Raw genomic sequence first — 18,483 nt, forward strand, 5'->3', positions numbered from 1 at the left:
GGCGGCGGCCGTGCTGGCTCCGTCCGCCCCGTACTGGGCACGTTCCCCAGCCCCGCCCTGCCGGGGAGTCCCGCTCCTCCGCTGCCCGTCAGGCAGGACGGCAGCGGCCGGGTGCCCAACCAGCGCCACAGCGGCCGCCGGAGCCGAGCTGAGCCGAGCTGAGCCGGCCGCTCCCGCCGCTCTCTTTCCCTTCCTTTTGCCGTGCCGGCTCCGCTCAGCATCTGAACTGCGTGGCCGCTTCCATCAGCCACGGTGCCAGTGCAGTGCAGGCAGAGAAGTGTACAGAAAACTTCAGCTCAGCCGGACTGACTTAAAATTGACACTATTCTGACAAAATAAGCTCCGTGTTGCTTCACATTTTGAACCGCTTTAAACTGGTACAAAACCGAACCTCTGTCAACTGAGCAGCATTTATAATGCTTTCTAGAGGAAAACAATGCATAGTTTTAACATTTACTACATACCTATGTGGATATGCTGGCTGGAAAAGCTTGGTCTCTTGTAGACCAAATCCTACAAACTAAGACTTGTGGCTTACAAGATCCATTTCCATAGTTTCTTGTAAAATGTTTCTAGCTACAGTTTGAATATAAAAATGTAAATGCTGCACAGATAGGGACTGATTTAAGTATTAGTTGGTGTACACAAGTGATTTGCATGACATACTCTGTATCAACCGTTGTTAAAAATGTGGTGTTCGATGTAAATCCACTGCAATAGTAACATTTTCATTTATCAGGAGGACCTGTTGATTCAGCCTGGGGACTTCCTCTAAAGTGTGAAACTCGACTGTTGCATAGCTCCTTATTTACCAAGAATACATGGGAGGTGCGTGCTGATTTACTTGTTTAAGAGGTTAAGATCTGATTTTGCAACTGCTCTTGTAAGTAAAAGGCCTCTTTGCCTACCTTTAAGCACACTGATTTAAATTGACAGGTTGAATTTTTCAGAGAGAAAACTCCTCAGCTGCAAAATCAGTTGTTTTCGTAAGGCTGAACACTCATAGCTGTGCTGCTATAAATGTTACTCCGGTAAGAGCTGGTTTCCCACCCTAAATTAAGGAGGAATTTTGTCCATTGCTTTCCATGAGCTTCAACCAAATGTAAGGCAAGTAGGGGGACAACTCAGATCGCTTCTCCTCAAGTCGATTAATTAGACCAGACAGATTAGTCAGATGAACTTTATTTCATAGAGGTTCCCACTCACTGATCTCCTGATGCAGGACCAGCGAATATGAAGTGCACCACAGTTTGTTAGCATTTAATAATAAAAATTAAAATCACAGTATAAATTTGTCTTTAACTAGCCCCTTTAGAGAGACAAAACCAGACAACTGAGACTTCAGACAAGTGACAGTATATTAAGAAAATGGAATTAAAATATATGGATTTTGTCTTGGCGGTGAATGTTTCAATAATAAATTCAAAGTTTTGATGGTCAACATCGATAAAGTCCAGTCTGAAGATAAAAGAGTCGTTGTTTTTGAAGGTAAAGACTCATCTTTTTTGATGGTAAAGCCAGGTTCGATGGTAAACAGTCAGGTTTGATGCAAACGGTCACGTTTGGTGGTAAAAAGTCACATTTGATGGTAACGAGTCAGTTTTGATGGTAAAGGCAGCTTCGATGGTAAACAGTCAGGTTTGGTGCTAAAGTGCCAGCTTTGATGGTAAAGCCAGGTTTGACGGTAAACAGTCAGGTCTGGTGGTAAAGAGTCAGTTTTGACGGCAAAGACAGGTTCGATGGTAAGCAGTCAGTTTTGATGGTAGAGTCATTCTTGATGGTAAACAGCCAGGTTTGATGGTAAACCATCAGCTTTGATGGCACACAGTTTTGATGGTAAAGAGTCAGGTTTGATGATAAGACATAGTTGGTTTTGACAGTAGGTTTAGTTTGGGTATCGAAGGATTCCATCAGTGAGCTTTGTATCTGAAAGACAAAAGAAAGCAATGTCAGTCCATGTCATGACGTTCAACGCCAAACCCTGTCTCAGTGGTTAGGTTTCTGAAAGAGAGGTCTCAAGCCTGCACACAGCTCCATCTGCTCTGTGACTATATTATCTGACGGACTTGAGAAGGTAGCTTCCCCACATCCAAACAGACTGCATTTTGGATCTATGCTAAAGTGAAAGTTCCTACTTCAGACCCCTTTATTTAGTATTTTTAAAGACGGACCTTCCACAAGAGGAAGTTCATGAACATCTATGGACTTGAGGAAATACTAAAATTCTCCAGACTTAACAAATGGCTTTTCACAGCCCTCATATCCCACTTGTGTTGCAAGCAGTGGACCAAAGTGGGGTTCTGTCACTGTGTTTATCGGTTAACATCTCTCACGTCTACACAAATAGCGCACTAATCTTAACGGCCCTGGCCTGTGTAGTGGGGTGCAAGACATTTAACTTCTTCCTCTACTTTTGACTGGTTTAGAAATAACCAGAGTTGGCCACCTGCTGGCAAAAGCATTCACTAAAGCCAAACCAGTCCTAGTCATTGTCAATGTGAAACACAAGGCCATCCAAATCCTGAGGTCTGAGGGAAACATGCAGGTTAAAAATAGGAAAAGGGATGCAGTGTTTGATGTGTGTATGAAGTGTTATTTACTTTACCACAGGTGATGGCTTGCTGTGTGCCAGCTATTTTGCAGTAATTTCTGCACATCTGACTTCAGATGCAACAGACATAAGCCCTCAGATTAAATAACAGTAAGTCTTGGTTTGTACACAAATCCTTACAGGGGCTAATTGTGGAATATGTGGAGTTAAAAATATGTAACTGTTGTAACCTAATCAAGAACAGTGCGCGGATGCGGTTCTGTCCTGGGTTCAGCAGGCTGGGCTTAAACCAGGACAGGTTCTTAACTTTGTGCTCCAGATCTAGCGTTCTAATGCTGTTCAGCAACATCTTCCTACGTTTGCTTGACCAACCTAATGACCAGCCTAATGACCAACCCGCAGGCGGATTATTATTATAAATCACTTAGACACAATGGGAAAAAGACAGGCATGAGAAACATTCAGAAAAGAGTTAGGAAAAAAATTGCAGATTATGCTGGAATCCCTGTTTACCTGTAATCCGTCTCTTGATATTTATCATCTATCTTGCGGCGTTTCCTTTCCACTTCGCTTTCGCCTCCTTCTGTGTCACTGTATTTCCTCTTGCCAAGCCTCAGTTTCTTATTTTCCCAGAAAGCGTTGTCAAATTGTGCACGAGCTGAGGCAGGTGGAGGTGCGTGCCCTTCCCAAGAGTGTTTTTCAGACTGCTGCGGAGGTACTGAACAATGACGGAGGTTCCCTCTGTGGCTGCTCAAGTCATGCGCTCCTTCCTCTCTGCAGTGAGTGTTGTCAGCCCATCTGCTCTTGCAGGGATCATCCCGCTCTGATTTCGAGAATTGACTCCATTTGTCAAAGTCTTTGTCAGAATGAGTGTACTTCCTCTCTCTACCATTTCCTGTTCTACGAGCAGAGTCATAATCCTCGTAATATCTGCATTTTTCCCATCTCTGTGCTTCATCTTGACAGTATGTTTCCGGGCTCCAGGTTTTCTCTCCTTTGGAACGAGAATACTTATTCCTGTCTTGTTCTGTTCTTTCTCTGCTTCGGGATCTATAATCAGAGTATTTTCCCCAGCTTTTGCCATTATTTGGACTGTTTCTTTCATTATGCGAAGGCCTGTATTGGCTCGCACGCATCCTAGGGTGGAAAAAAGAGAACAGAGAAAGGATTCCAATGGTAAAAAATGGAAAACCATTCTGTGAAGAAACAGAAGCATTCCAGGAGGCATCTGCCTGTATTTAATATGACAATAACACATGCTCGGTGCTGACATCTGCAATCCTACATGTACAGTGTGGAATTTGCTGTACTAATTTAAAGCTTTCTATTAAATAGTACTAGCAGATGGGTAAAAGAATGATAAACTTGTATGAAATCTTGTTTTCATCAGAGTATACTCAATTTACCTTGTTTTCTCTGACAACCTGTTCAGGTGGTTGCAGGCCAGGGATTCTAAGATTATTTCTTGAGGAATCGGTGACTCAGCTACAGGTATCTACAATTAAAACATAGACGTTAACAAACTAACAAACAAACCACAAAAAAACAAATGTAGAAAACTAATGGGACAGTAGCACAAAGTGTTAATGAGGAAATCTGTGCTGTGTGTTTTCACAGTATTTCACATGAATTAGGAACATTCCTCCTGAATACTAAACACGTCATAGGTGAGAAGTTCTAGATGGAGCATACATAACTTGCTCGTGAAAGCAATCCATTTGTTTTAGCAAAGAAAATCTCAGAAGGTTTAGCAGGTTGGACTTGGCAAGCAAAATCATCAAGTTTCTGTCCCTTTTGTTTAAATCCAATATCTAAACTAATAGCACCATTTAGTGAATCATTTTGTGGCAGCTCATGATGGGATCTCTCTTCTTCAGCACTCTCACAGAAAGAATGGGAATTCTGCAATGTGCCAACCACCTTCCCCATTACAATTCCATATGAAGATATGCTGCAATTCCTTTTCAACACGCCATTCGACTCCACAGACTTTCCTGAAGACTCTGCACTGGAAGGGACTAGAGCATCGGAGCCGACTGTAGGACTTACATTCACTGCTGGCTCTACAAACATTTCATCAGGAACTTCCTGTTTGGAAATGTTAGCAGCAACTGCCACTGTAGATGCATTTGAGGAAGACTCTGCTCTGAGAGAATCTGTAATTGTGGAGGAAGGAACGGCCTTGCTGAGATCCTCATTCTCCAAAGCACTGGTAACACAGCCAGGTTGTGACACAGTCTGAAGCTCAGGCAATTTGTTAGGAATACTGATAGTGATCTTCTGGGCTTTCGATGGATCCGTAGATGAAGGCCTGGTCATTTCCACGTTTCGAATGCAAGCAGTTGGTGGAGCTGAAGATGGCTTGTTTATGGTCATACCAAGAGGATTTGTATCTCCTTTTAGGGGTCCATTTCCATTTCCACAACTTGATTTCTGTATTGAAAAAGAAAAGATTGCAAGATGAATATGTGCAATTACACAGCACTTACTAAAACATTAAATTCTCCTACTAAATATTTCTAAAAATTGCCTCACCACCTAAGAAGATAAACACCTCACTTCCAATATAAACCTAAGTCCAACAAGTGTATTTAATTCCTGCTGCTTTTGGTTTACTGCATCTTGGTATCAAATGAGCCTCATTTTTTGAAACCCACTCAAACAACTTAACATTGACTACAGCTCTTCCCAAATATGTTTATTTTCCCCTTTAAACATTCCCTGGAAACACTGCAATAATTGCTCTGCTACTCAGGACCAAGAAAAATCTTTCTCACTGTCTCAGCTAAAGCAACACTGACGGAGAGTGATATTTAATTATTATTACTACTGCAATTGTTCTTATCATCATCATCATCAAGAATTAATAGACTCCTTCAAGTGTCTCAAAAGCGTAGCTGTCAGTGCTTTAGAAAGCACTTTGAGTTGGAAGTATAATGAAGTAGCATGGCTGCACAGTTTAGGATTAGCCACTGTTTCAATAATTCTGGCTGTCGCATGACGGTTGTGAAGAAAGCTGTAGTGTGGGAGGGAAAATAGAACTCGATGCTATAAAACAATACCCCCCACACATCAAAAGAAAACAACATTATCAATTTGGTGTCATTATTTACTCCCTGCAAATTACCTTAACCATATGAGGAGGAAGTCGTGGTCCCGTAAATCCAGCCTGCTTACTCTTAGGCCCCCACTGACCAAGGAATGAACGGGCATAAGACGGTGCTGGTAAGGAAAGCCCACATTCTCCAAGTGTCAAATCATAGCGCCTTGGGAAAAAAGCAGTGATCTCAGTTTAGAGTTTTTCTTTCAGTCTATTCTTGGATTAAAACCCCAACTATAATTTTAAAGGAACAGATGATGTGACACAGAAGACATATATAAAAGACTCAACCAAGACTACAAAGTAAGAAATAGACAATGGTCTCCCTACAATGACTGTGCTTGTCAGAGCAACAACTCCCCCTTACACCTTCTATGGCGTAATTTCTCCTCTTCTATATTAGCCAGCTACATAGAGCAGATGTAGAGCAATATGCACAAGCTCACCAGTTTAAGGGCAAACAATGAAAGACAGTAAATGACAGCGGTAAGTTCAGGTTAGACAGAACTGAATTACACAAACAGTAAACTTTGCCTAGGACAGAAAGAAAAACACTTGGAAAGAAAGAAAAGTATCAGTAACAGGAAAGTAAATATATTCTGAACAGAGTCAGTAGTTGGTATTACCTGATATAAAAAAGTAAATAAGCTTGCTGATTGAGAACTGTTTTGATATCAGAACGCTCCACTATGGCATCATTCATTCGATACCAAAATCCATTGCCGGCCTGCAAATAAAAGACAGTGATACCTTCAGACAAAATGCATGTTGTCGAAATGACATCACAGGCGGAACACTACAGCACAAAACGTACCAAACAGATCGAACAGAACACATCATTCAACCTTTCTCCATCAAAATGGTGGCTGCCAGTAACATTCATTTTCTTTGTTTATTTTACCCTGTTGGAAATCAAGCCGATACCCACCTTTATGAAGCAGATATAGTGTCCTGCATTACAGCTGAAACCAGAATGAACAAGAACTGCATATAAAGAATAGATGAGTGGTTCTCCCGTTGACTGGGACATATATGCTCGGAGATCCAAATATTCAGGGTAGTTTACGTGCTAAAAGAAAACAGGAAGATTCAAATATTACCCTGAAACGCTTCATGGAACAGCCTGAGGAAAACCCTTCTAAGAACACAGGCTAGGATCACACAAATATATTCTTCATTCATTTAAAAATACCTATTCTCAGAAACAACATTTAATAATTTAAGCTGCAGAGAACTGTTTTCTACAGAATTAGCTCTAAGAGTGACGTCTACTCTTAGGGTTACCGTAAGCCATAGTTGCTAGATTGACGCTTCTTAGACAATTGTTATTATAGTTACAGCCTGCAAACACTAACAACTTTTAAATCAAAGAATCACAGAACAGTTAGGGTCAGAAAGGACCTTAAGATCATCTAGTTCCAACCCCCCTGCCATGGGCAGGGACACCTCCCACTAAACCATGCCACCCAAGGCTCTGTCCAACCTGATCTTTAACACCGCCAGGGATGGAGCATTCACAACTTCCCTGGGCAACCCATTCCAGTGCCTCACCACCCTAACCACCCTAACCCTAATTTCTTCCTTATATCCAATCTAAACTCCCCCTCTTTAAAATGATCTTTTCTTGGGGAAATCTCCCATTCCAAGAAGATAAAGAACATAGATATACAGAAGATAAAGCTGCTTTACAGCTGCAAATATACCTTGCTGATCTTGCCACCACTAAAATCTGCAAATCTTTTCAGCGACATGATAAGAACATTGGAGGAACGATGTATTGTGTACGTCTTGGAGGCAGGTACCATGTTTGTGCACCTTAAAAGCAAGCACAGACAAATGTTTAACAGCAAATTCTTCCCCCTCCCAAAATTCAAACAAGTTTACGTCTCTCACGCAGGCTTATGAACCCATACGCCGCACTTTGGGTTTGTTAACAGACAGAAGGTAACAGCATGTAAGCGGACAGCTCTACAAAACAAAGGTCTTAGAACATTCTCTTTTCATAGCCAAGCAAACATCTGAGCATCTATCCTAATGACAAAAAGGAGAGGCTTCCCAACAATTCAGCACGAGAACCGTGCAAGACATTTTTTAGCGAGTCATTAGAGGCTGCTCGTGTTAATGACCACCGTTCACATGCACTGAGACCCAATCCCAGTTTCTTCCACAGGGAACACTAGGACCTTCAACGAGCTGATGTTGCCTCCCACCCCAAATCGTTGTCCTTAGCTCCGTGCTTCAGCTCACCACTACTTAGCAGACACCCCCTTTAACTTCTGGCCAGATGAACATTTCTGTGTGCAACCTCACAATTACGAAGGCTAATAAACCCCAGTGCAGGCGGCAGTAGGAATAAAAGTCTAATAGGAGCTAATGGCCGCAATTCTTCTCTTTCCAGATATTCATGTGATAACATGAAATGCGTTCTCTTGGACTCAGATGGAATTAGTAAGAATCTTACTTGCTGCACTTATAGCTGTTTTCTCCACCCAGTTGTTCAGGTTTCACAAATTGTTCCAGCGCCTTGGTGACAGACGTAACGGTCTGGATGAATAAGAAAGTAGAGCACTAAGTCACTGGAAATGCAAAATTTCAAACACTTCCTGCTAGTTAACGAGAGAACCTTGCTAGCGCATCCTCAAGTGACCTACTGTCAACCGGCAACCACTGTGAAGGAGGCAGAAACCTCAGAGTACGCTGAGCATTTACCTCCTGTGGAAATGATGCTATTTTGAAATAAGAAAATAAAGTCTGCAGTGCCACAGACAGCATCTGTACTATGCTATGGCATCAATAATGAGAACGATCAAACCCATCAGCCTAACGATAGATGTATAGATGCTGAAGCAGAATAATCGAGTAGTCTGAGAGTATAGGCGTTTGTCTAGATGTAATTACTGTTTTTACAGCTTAAACCCACTGCAGACAGGGAGAGCACCTAGATGCCTTCCACACAAGGCCAAAGTCCAATCCACTCCCACCCAACGCCAAGCTCTTTCCTTTTAGCAGTATATATTTTTAAGTAAAATGCCTTTATTTGGAAAGCTCTACAGGTCCTTCTACAGCTCGACCCGTATTCACAAAACACCTTACCTCTATATCCAGAGTAATACTGAGGAATGGTTCGTGCCTATCCGAAACGGCTTGGCAGTTCAAGCATTTTACTGGAATCAAAATACAAATGCTTAGCACTGACTGGACAAATTGAAAGTCTTCATACATTTTACTTTAGTCAAAGTACAGAGGCCTTTACTACAAACAGACACAGGCCAGTTCAAAGGACAGGAAGATTTTTAACAAGTACCTCGGGATCTTAGGTATCCTCCAAATATTTGATAAATAAGTGTGGTGGCGTGAGAAGATGTGTCCCATCTGGAAAGAAATGGTAAATCAGACCTCAGATGATGCGAGGCTCCGAGTTAACTCTTCAAACAGTTTTTACCAAGGACATTCGTTTTAATGTACTGTAGTAAAGAAAGGAGTAAAAGGGGCTAGAGAACATCTAAAAGTGAAATGATTTGTTTACGCGTACGTGGTTCCTCCATTCAAGCAAGCTCTCTGCAAAGCATCAACAGTGAAGGACAAGAATTCATGTGCATCCTCTTGACTGCCGTAACAGAAATGTTTTCCTATTCCTAATAAAAAAGAAGGTGGTTATATTTCTCTCATAGAAACTGAAAGAAAACTCACGTTTCTAAAAGTACCAAAATCATTTCTATGCATCAGATAGTGCTTTGAAAAGTTACCAAATATATCAAAAGAGAACCATCTGAAATTACTTACTTTTAAGGCCATTGATAACAGCTATAGGTTTGAAAGCATTATTAGAGAAACACAGGGCCTGGTTGATGTGAGCTTCCAATGTACACATCATACAGAAGTCTTTTTCGTGACCTGAAAAGTGAAAGAAGCAACACAGTCTAGTCAAATAAGCATTGCTACCAAAAAAGAACAAAACCAAAAACTAGTATCCGTGACAAACACTATTGAAATTGATGACACAGCGCTAAGAGAGAATGTGTGTGATTTTCAGGATACTGCTGTTAGGTGAGCTACGTGACACAGAGCTAAGAACCCTCTGGGAGAAAGGAAAGATGAAAGGAAGGTATGTGTAAGTATTTCTGCCCTCCCTTTTGCGACAGGGTTCTTAACTGGACACATTTTTATCTATGTCAAAAAAAACACAGTTAAATTTCTAGGAATAAACACTAAGATGCCAAACCAAAAAGCACGCATGTACCTTTGTCAAAATAGACCTAGAAGGATATGCAAAGAGGCTCCAATGGCAAATCAGTTCAAGCGTAGAATGGAAATGCAAAGAACACAAATTCAAAGGTTCAAAAAAGACAAACTTTTAACTAGAATAAAACCAGTCAAAATTTTAATACTGCCCCACACAAATTTCCATTTCAGGTCAGCGGAAATTAGCTCAGAGTGCTTTCTAGGGTGCGATCTTTTTTAATGGGTCAATAGTGAACGTGTCATTTATTGCAGTATTAGCACATTATGGTATCTAGGCTGCAGAGACAAAGAATCCACGATGCCACCATCCTAAAGTTTACCACCTTTCTACCAGCAGGAAATCCAAATGTCAAATGTTCACCAAATGCCTTCCTTTACAACGTACTTCATTATTCACACAAAGCAAGAAATGGTCTTTATTTGCAATTTTACCATTGTGCATTGAATGGACAAATGCACTTTATATACCATTCCGAGCTTTCTGTTAAAGAATCACGGAATCACAGAATCATTTAGGTTGAAAAAGACCACGAAGATGGCGTTCAAAGCCGGCTTCTACAGGTAAAACGGGAAAGCCACGCGTTTTCTCCACAGAATCACTCTTGTTCTTTCACCTTTGCCCAACATATTTATAATAATGCTAGAAAGGACTCACATGACTTGCTGTGTTCAAGAGACAGCATGTAACTGGCCAGAGGAGGTGTGTACGTCAAACATTGTAGAGTAGCATTAAGGAAACACGTATTGCCCAGGTTCTCCAGTCCAACTCCAACATTCAGTGGCTGTTGCCAATCCATGCAGATTTTCTCAGGTGGAAAAAGAATTTTACGTGGTGGGGCAATTCCATCGTTAACAACTGCAAGAAAAATCAGATTTCAAAAAATATTTACTGTTTCTCTTTGAAAAAGGATGTTTAAAAGGTAGCATTCTGCAGGAGCACCCAGAAGAGCCAGGTCTGCTCCGCCACGCAAACCCACGAGATGAACAGCTTAAACACGGCCACTTGAATTTGCAGGTCAGCACACAGTTTTGAACTATGGTTTATTTATCTGTTTCAGTTCTTCCAGTACAAGACAAACTACCACTCTGGTCTTTTTCCTTATTGTAACTTAATTGACATTTGTAATTCTATGCTAATAAACGTAAGAACAAGGACGGAAAAGTAAGCGAGTAACTAGCAGAGCAGGTAACCCTACAGATACCAGACCTCTTCCTGAGCAGGGTTAGCATGCAGAGACTTGTGAAGAATGGAAGCCATAAAGACAAAGGTGAAATGTACTTTTCTCTGCACAACACAGAAGACCTGGCTAAGTCTGTGTACTATAAAAACCTCCTCAAAACCGATCGTTACGAGTAGATTTTTAAACAGATAAAACTACAGGTTTTCCAACGCCAGTGCCTGCAGTTGCCTTAGGGGACTCACAAAATTGCAGCCTAGTGCTGAAGGCTTTATTCATCACAACCCCGTCTTATATCAGTGCAACAAACGAGAACTGCGTTTTCTAACTTTTAGGGTTTTTGTTCTGAAGAAAAGGGGGGAAGGACAGAAGACACACTTACTTAGCTCTTCCCGGCCAAAAGGCTTAGGCTTCTCAGAGGTTCTAGAATAAATAGAACCTCTCGGTACTTTCTCTGGAGCTTCCTCAGGTTGTACTCGGCCCAAGTTTGCAGTGCATGCTGTTCTTTTCTTGGCAGGACATTTGTTGGGCCACCTGAATGATACCTCTTTAAACACTGAAGGTATTCTCTTCTTTAAAGTCATTGCTGGTATCTGTAACAGAGGTAAAATTTTTTGTTGACTTCAGAATATCAAGAAGCATTCCAGAAGGAAATTCTGTCACTCACTATCAAAGAAATAACTTGAAGAACTAAATAGCTGGTAAGAAATATTAAAAAAAAACCCCAAACGACAACAACCAAACTCAAACCCCACTCACAAAACTGAATGTAACTGGGGAGTAGCGATTACGCATTTGTCTCATGACAAAACAAACATTTGCAGCAGTGACTGCAAAACAATAACGTACACAAAAACACCCAGGTAGAAATAAGGAGCAATACAAAACTACTACAGGTAGACATGAAGGCACTTGTACGTCTCTAAATTGCAAACGACACTTCCACAATGCAACACTACCGTAAGAAAAAAAACCCAAACCAAATCAGCAACAAAAAAGTAAAACCAACCACCCAAAAATCCTAAAAAGCCCACCAAAACCCAAACACACACACACAAATTCGAAGTAAGGAACACCCCGCGCACGCACGCACACACACACACACACACGCCACGCTTGTTCACTTTCATCAGAAATAATCCAGCCGCCAACCCAGCAAACCCGCAGTTAATTATCCCTTTAACCTTAGCGGGAAGCAAAGGGGTCCGAGTTTGTCAGCTCTGGGACCGGGGTGTCCGTCCGCCCAGGGGTTTCTCTGCTCTCCCGAGGCGCGGCTGCCCAGTGTTTCACCGGGGTCTGAGGGTCTGCTTGTTCCGGGTCGCAAGATAAGCTCTCAAAGTCGGTTGACGTCATAGTACCCGTTCCAAATGGAACTGTCCGGCCTTCCGTCACCAGCGCTAAGCCTGCAGCACCTACCCGCTCACCCCCCGCTCTGCCTTTCCGACAGGTTTTGGTCCCGAAAAGCATTGTGGCACCGCTGCTCTCACGGACCGGCACGGCACGCAGCACGTCCGCGCTCGGGAGCGGCAAGAGCCCAAACACAGCCAAACCAAAGCGACCCTGACACGGAAGGCGAGGGCAGAGCGCGGCTCCGAGGGATCCGTCGCTTCACCTCGCCTCGCCCTTCTCCCTCCACCTCACGCTACGACCCAGCCCCGCTCGCCACTTCCGACCCGCGGCAACCACTGCGCGGGGACAGCCGCAAGGCCGCGCCGCCTCGGCGCCCTCCCGCCCCGCCCCGCCCCGGGTGTCGCTTGCCGGGCTCGCACGTCGGGGACCGTCCGGAAGCAGGACCGCAGCAGCGAGCAGCCTAGGGCGACTCTGCGCTCATGGCAACTAACGGACGGGACGTGAGGACGGCGGGAAGTGGAACCCTTCGAAGCGTTCGATTCCCCGCGGGTGGCGGCAGGCCCCGCCAGGAGCCGCCGCCGCCTGCTCGCCAAGCAAGGAACAACGCCGCTCATGCCTCGGGAGCTGCCGTTTTTACCACGATGCTTTTCTCCTCCCAGTGCACGTACTGTTCTTAAGGGAAAGCCCCTAATTCCATGCTGGAAGCGCAGGGTGGCTTCTTCGGGCTGCTTCTGGTAGCAGGCAGTTGTTCACAAACTTGTTGAACCTGAGCCGTGCCTACTGTGCCAGTGACCGCTTTGGAGACCCGGTGCTTTATCAAAGCCATTTTGCTTGCTGGAGTTGCAGAGCAGCTCGGGATACAGCACAGGGAAACGTGTCGTCCTGGCAAAGCCACGGACTTCCCAAGGTGATGTGTGTCAAATCCGCTTCTGACTGTCAAGGAGAGGCTGTTTGGTTGTTCCAGGCTTGCTGATGGGCCTTGTTTTGCATGGGGTGTCATCCTGCCAGTGTTCTGCTTTATTGCATGTTTGCGATAAAGGCTGAGAGGAAAAGTACAAAGTAAATGTTTCTACACCTCAGATTTTCCCCAGTGTGTGGAATTGTGGTCTACTTGGATGACTGTTCAGATACAAGTACTTTCAAGGGAGTGAAACTCAACCAGCGGAGGAACAATCCTTGAAGAAGTGTCAGTGTGGAGATACCTTGGCTTAATGGAACACATTTAGACTCTTTCTAGAAATGATTTTGAGTCGTATGTCCTGCGTTTGCAAAGCAGCGCGATCTCAGAGCTGCTCGCTTCACCTGTTTCGAGTCTTCTGTTCCGCAGCTTCAGGTTTTGTTTTTGAGCAACGCATGCATCAGTTTGAGCTCTGTACAAGTAGAGTTGTAATGCAAATAAGCCAGAATCAGTGGTACCAATGTGCGCAAGGGTGTGAAAAGCAGCCAATAAAGTGTTTCTGGAGAAATGTGAGGCTACTGAAGCATTAATAAGCCATGAAGCACTTTTGCACCAGTTCTTCCCTTCTGAAAACCTGTTTATTTAACCAGGTGAGGATGCCTGCCTAGAAGCATGAAGGAAATGCCTTGGGGGTTAATATGCTGTAGTTAGATGAAGTTCTTCTCTCCGGCAGGAATAACTACTGAGAGTAATGTATGACTAAGGCTATTGTAGCAGGAAATGTAGTATTTCTTAGCATTAAAATGCAACATCTTAATCAGCTATTTGTGGTGCTCAATATATCTCTTTAACTTACCAAAGCAAATGGGATAGTGTTCTTGTGTGTGATGGTACTTCATTCCAAATGCTCTTTGTAGGAGGATTAAGAGGGAGTGAAACTGGCCCAAACTTTCCACTGGCCACAAGGCCAGTAAAACAAAGTGGCTTGTGAAAACGTCAGGCAATTAGGTACTACCCATGCAGGTGAAGAACAAACTCTCAACCTTTTTTTCCCTTTTACTATTGGGCTTTAAGTCCAAGGGTAGCTACTCAGACAGACTGGCTGCTCAGTGGCCTAAAGCAGCACCTGTTAGAGGTTGGCCATGCTGAGGAAAAGCCCTCCGGGGACGACAAACTTCTCCCTTCCTGCTTCACTGAAACTCGTGTAGTTCTTCTGCTCCTTGTTTTCAGTGCTGCCCTTTGCGGCTGCATGGATCAGTCCATGGCAAATGGTAGGGCTGTGTTTCCACCCCTGGGGCAGTCAGTTCCAAGTGTACTGGACGCCCCTCCAAGTAAAAGCAAACTGGCCTGCACTCTGCTGTCAAAGGAATGGAGAAAAATGCATTGGCAATATCAGTCGTGGCATACTGATACAGGGTTAATGAAATGTACAATGTATATCAAAATCATTTTGTGAATCGATAGAAAGAACATGGATAGCTCTGTCATAAATAATATAGTAAAAGAATTTACTTACTTTATAGAAAAGGGGGGATTGATACAGGGTTAATGAAATGTACAAAGGAAAATACCGGGGATTGTATAAGAGAGTTAGAAGAATCCCTTGCTTAAACAAAAGTATTGTCTGCTGTAAACACCTATCATGCTTACCAAGCGAACAAGGCACAGACTACTGATAAGGGGAGGAGACAGAGGCCTGATTCTACCGATAAGCAACTATTGACAAGGAAATGCGAATGTCTGGGTCTATTGATAAGGGGGAGAAGCTGATGATTTATGGATGAGGTACAGACTAAACCCTAAAGCCATGTGCGAAGATTAAAAGGTGAAAAGTTTAAGAAGAGGAAGACTCATTTACTTCATCTTGAGGACCCCTGCCCACAGGAGGAAGACTCATTTACTTCATCTTGAGACCCCTGCCCATGACCAGAGGGGTCACTGCGCAGGCGCAAAGGACCTTCTAGCTCATGATAATACGAAGCGGGGACAGATACTAAATATGTATAGGCGTATCAGTAATGTAATGCATATGTGTGCCATGAGGGAATGAATGTAAAGGAAAAACGACCCTGGGTGTGCATACTTTGGAGGAACGATCCCCATGCACCTCAGCGCTGAATAAAGCATACCTACTTTACAACTTTAACGAGTTGTGGAGTCAATCCGCGTATCAATACCACTTGGCTGCCTTTGACTCTAATTCATACTGAAGTTCTAGCATGTCCGCTACGGCAGCACTCAATGGCGGTGTGACTTCATTCAGGCCACGATAGTTTACTATTAGTCTCCACTCTCCATTAGACTTTCACACTGGACATATAAGGGTATTAAAAGGTGAGTGGATCCTACTGATCCCTCCTGGGCTCCCCAGTCTATGGATCAGCTTATGTATGGGAATCAGGGAGTCTCGGTGCGATAGTGCCACTGGTGCACCATTGTTGTCACGACTGTCACTTGTTGTTTGACCTTCATCAGCCTTACAACAGAAGGATCCTCTGAGAGACCAGGCAAGATGGACAGCTGCTTAGTTTCCTCAGTCTCCAAAGCAGCGATGCCAAAAGCCCATCAGTACCCTTTTGGATCTTTGAAGTACCCTCTCCTGAGGTAGTCTTATGCCGAGCATGCACGGAGCCTCTGGACCACTCACGATGGGGTACTTTTGCCATTTCCTCCCAGTCAGACTGATTTCAGCCTCCAGTACAGCCAACTCTTGGGATCCCCCTGTCACTCCAGAAATATAGATCGGTTCCACCCCTTGACAGCTTGAGGGCATCAGGGCACACAGGGAACTGGTGTCTACTAGGGCCTTATACTTCTCCCTTCGTGCTGCGCTGAAACTCGTGTAGTTCCTCCGCTCCTTGTTTTCAGTGCTGGCCTTTGCGGCTGCAGGGGCCAGAAAGAGCCAGGCAGGTGGCTTCACTCAGCGCCTGAGCTGTGTGGCCACTAACAAGTCCCCAGATACTTATCTTCTCTGGGTCACAGTGACAGCATCATCTCCCCTACCACTGAAAGGAAGATCTAATTTATTGCGTATCAAATACACTCTGAAAGCTGTCAATTCACACGACACGTTGCATGTTAGATAAGTCCAGTAAAAATCCACTTGAACTTTGCTGTATTTACCTACTGTATCAATTTTACATGCTATATATTTACAGTAGGGCAAGTGCTTTTTACCTTTAAAAGAGCAAAGATGAAACTTTAGACATCTCTGAACAACACGGCTTGGATAAACCAGAAAGATTATTCAGATGCCCTGTGTTTCCTACAGGTTCCCCACTCACTGGTCTCCTGATGCAGGACCAGTGAAGAAGAAGTGTGTCACAGTCTGATAGCATTTAATAATAAAAATTAAAATCACCGTATGAATTTGTCTTTAGCTAGCCACTTTAGAGAGACAAAACCAGACAACTGAGACTTTGGACAAGGGACAGTATATTAACAAAATGTAGTTAAAACATACGGAAGAGTATCAGAGATCGTCTTGAGAAATACGTTCAAATCTGCGTATTTGTTGTTTCATAAAGCTGAGAACCAGATGATTTTCTTACAGATCTTGACTATAACTCGTATGTGAAGTACATTAGTTCCTAGTGTCCGACAGAACAGGAAAGAAAATGATGCTCTTACAAAAAATTCTACTTGTGAAATTTTAAGTAAGCCTTTAAATGAAATATACAGACCGTCAGTTGCAATCTTTGTAATCCCTGGTTGCTCTTGCACCAGGTGTCTAACTTGGAGTAACATTACACGAATAACATCAAGTCAGCCGGAGTCTGGAACAAGCAGCATTTGAGATGGTCTATTGCTGGCCCTTATCTCACACTTGTGAGATATTAATGCGGTAATTTACTATGTTCAGCAGTTTTAAGACGTTTCCACCCTTCTGGATTAGAAGTGTATCTTAAAAAACAAAGTCTCAAGTTCAAAACTAAAAGAAAGTCCTGCATGGTAAAATCGTGTAGAGAAATGTTAAGTACCACTTATGAGTGGATTTTGTCTCGATGGTAAATGTTTCAGTAATAAATTCTAAGTTTTGATGGTCAATATTGGTAATGTCAAGTTCCATGTAAAGAGTCGTGTCTTTTGAAGGTAAAGAGTGGGTTTTGATGGTAAAAAGGCAGTTTTGAGGGTAAAAAGTGGGTTTTAAGGGTAAGAAGTAGTTGGTTTTGTTGGTAGGTTTGCGTTGGACGTTGAAGGCTTCCATCAGTGAGCTTTGCATCTGAAAGAAAAAAGAGCAATGTCACTCCTTGTCATGACGTTCAACATCAAACTATGTCTCAGTGGTTTGGTTTCTGAAAGAGGTCTCAAGCCTGCACACAGCACTGTCTGCTCAGTGACTACAGGATCCGACAACTCGAGAAGGTGGCTTCCTCACATCCAAACTGACTGCATTTTGGATCTATGCCAAGGTGGGCGAACTGTACACAGTATTAGGACAAAGCTACCTCCTTTCATAGCAAGTGGTAGACTTAGGTAAATTTAGGTGAGGTTTTGTCTAGACAGCATCCTTGTTTTACCAACAGTCTTGTGTTCAAGCTCACCAAATCTTACCCACTAAGCCGTCAGAAGCCTTCAGAAACTTGCTAGGGAGAACGTGTAGGAACGTAGGACAGCAACTGCTTTAAAGCTGCTCCTTCATCCATCCCACCTCCATTTTCCTTAAATCACACGTTATCACAAGCCCTTTCCATCCTTGTTAATTTACTGGGGAGTCCTGGTGAAAAGGCACAACCTAACAATTCCTTCTCAGCTGTTGTCTGTCCCTAGCCTGTTAGAGAGGTTCCGGGCTCTTTAAAAGCACACTGCTGCAGTGGCCTTTTTTGAGAGAGATTCCATTATCCAGAAATTCCTACTTGAGACCCATTTATTTAATACTTTTAAAGACGGACCTTCCACAAGAGGAAGTTCCTGAACATCTATGGACTTGAGGAAATACTAAAATTCTCCAGACATAACAAATTGCTTTTCACAGCCCTCATATCCCACTTGTGTTGCAAGCAGCGGATCAAAGTGGGGTTCTGCCACTGTGTTAATCGGTTAACATTTCACCCACATGGATAGTGCACTAATCTTAATGGCCCTGACCAGTGTAGTGGGGTGCAAGACGTTTACTTTCTTCCTACACATCTGTCTGGTTTAGAAAAAAGTTTGCAGAATAATG

The 18,483-nt window shown here is 43.2% G+C and overlaps 1 protein-coding gene across 1 annotated transcript; it reads right to left on the reverse strand.

Moving 5' to 3' along the window:
• Positions 1 to 1,244: 1,244 nt before the first annotated feature.
• LOC136017830 (ubiquitin carboxyl-terminal hydrolase 42-like) lies at positions 1,245 to 11,681 on the reverse strand. Its single transcript, XM_065686486.1, has 15 exons — positions 11,454 to 11,681; positions 10,549 to 10,749; positions 9,435 to 9,545; positions 9,184 to 9,286; positions 8,956 to 9,023; positions 8,745 to 8,815; positions 8,113 to 8,195; positions 7,355 to 7,466; positions 6,580 to 6,720; positions 6,278 to 6,378; positions 5,679 to 5,817; positions 4,253 to 4,984; positions 3,958 to 4,046; positions 3,065 to 3,688; positions 1,245 to 1,926 (listed from the first exon to the last, which is right to left on the reverse strand). The coding sequence occupies exons 1-15, from the start codon at positions 11,653 to 11,655 to the stop codon at positions 1,911 to 1,913; spliced, it is 2,793 nt and encodes a 930-aa protein (XP_065542558.1). The 5' UTR covers positions 11,656 to 11,681; the 3' UTR covers positions 1,245 to 1,910.
• Between the last annotated feature and the right edge of the window lie 6,802 nt (positions 11,682 to 18,483).

The sequence above is a fragment of the Lathamus discolor genome, chromosome 6, assembly GCF_037157495.1.
Source record: "Lathamus discolor isolate bLatDis1 chromosome 6, bLatDis1.hap1, whole genome shotgun sequence".
In the NCBI taxonomy this organism is placed as follows: Eukaryota; Metazoa; Chordata; class Aves; order Psittaciformes; family Psittacidae; genus Lathamus; species Lathamus discolor.

Coding starts and splice junctions, on each gene's coding strand:
- LOC136017830 (XM_065686486.1), bottom strand. CDS start 11,655: ATGACTTTAAAGAAGAGAATACCTTCAGTGTTTAAAGAGGTATCATTC. Junction 6,721..7,354: donor GTGGTGGCAAGATCAGCAAG/GTATATTTGCAG, acceptor GTTTTCTTTTAG/CACGTAAACTACCCTGAATA. Junction 4,985..5,678: donor TTCCTCCTCATATGGTTAAG/GTAATTTGCAGG, acceptor TTTTCAATACAG/AAATCAAGTTGTGGAAATGG.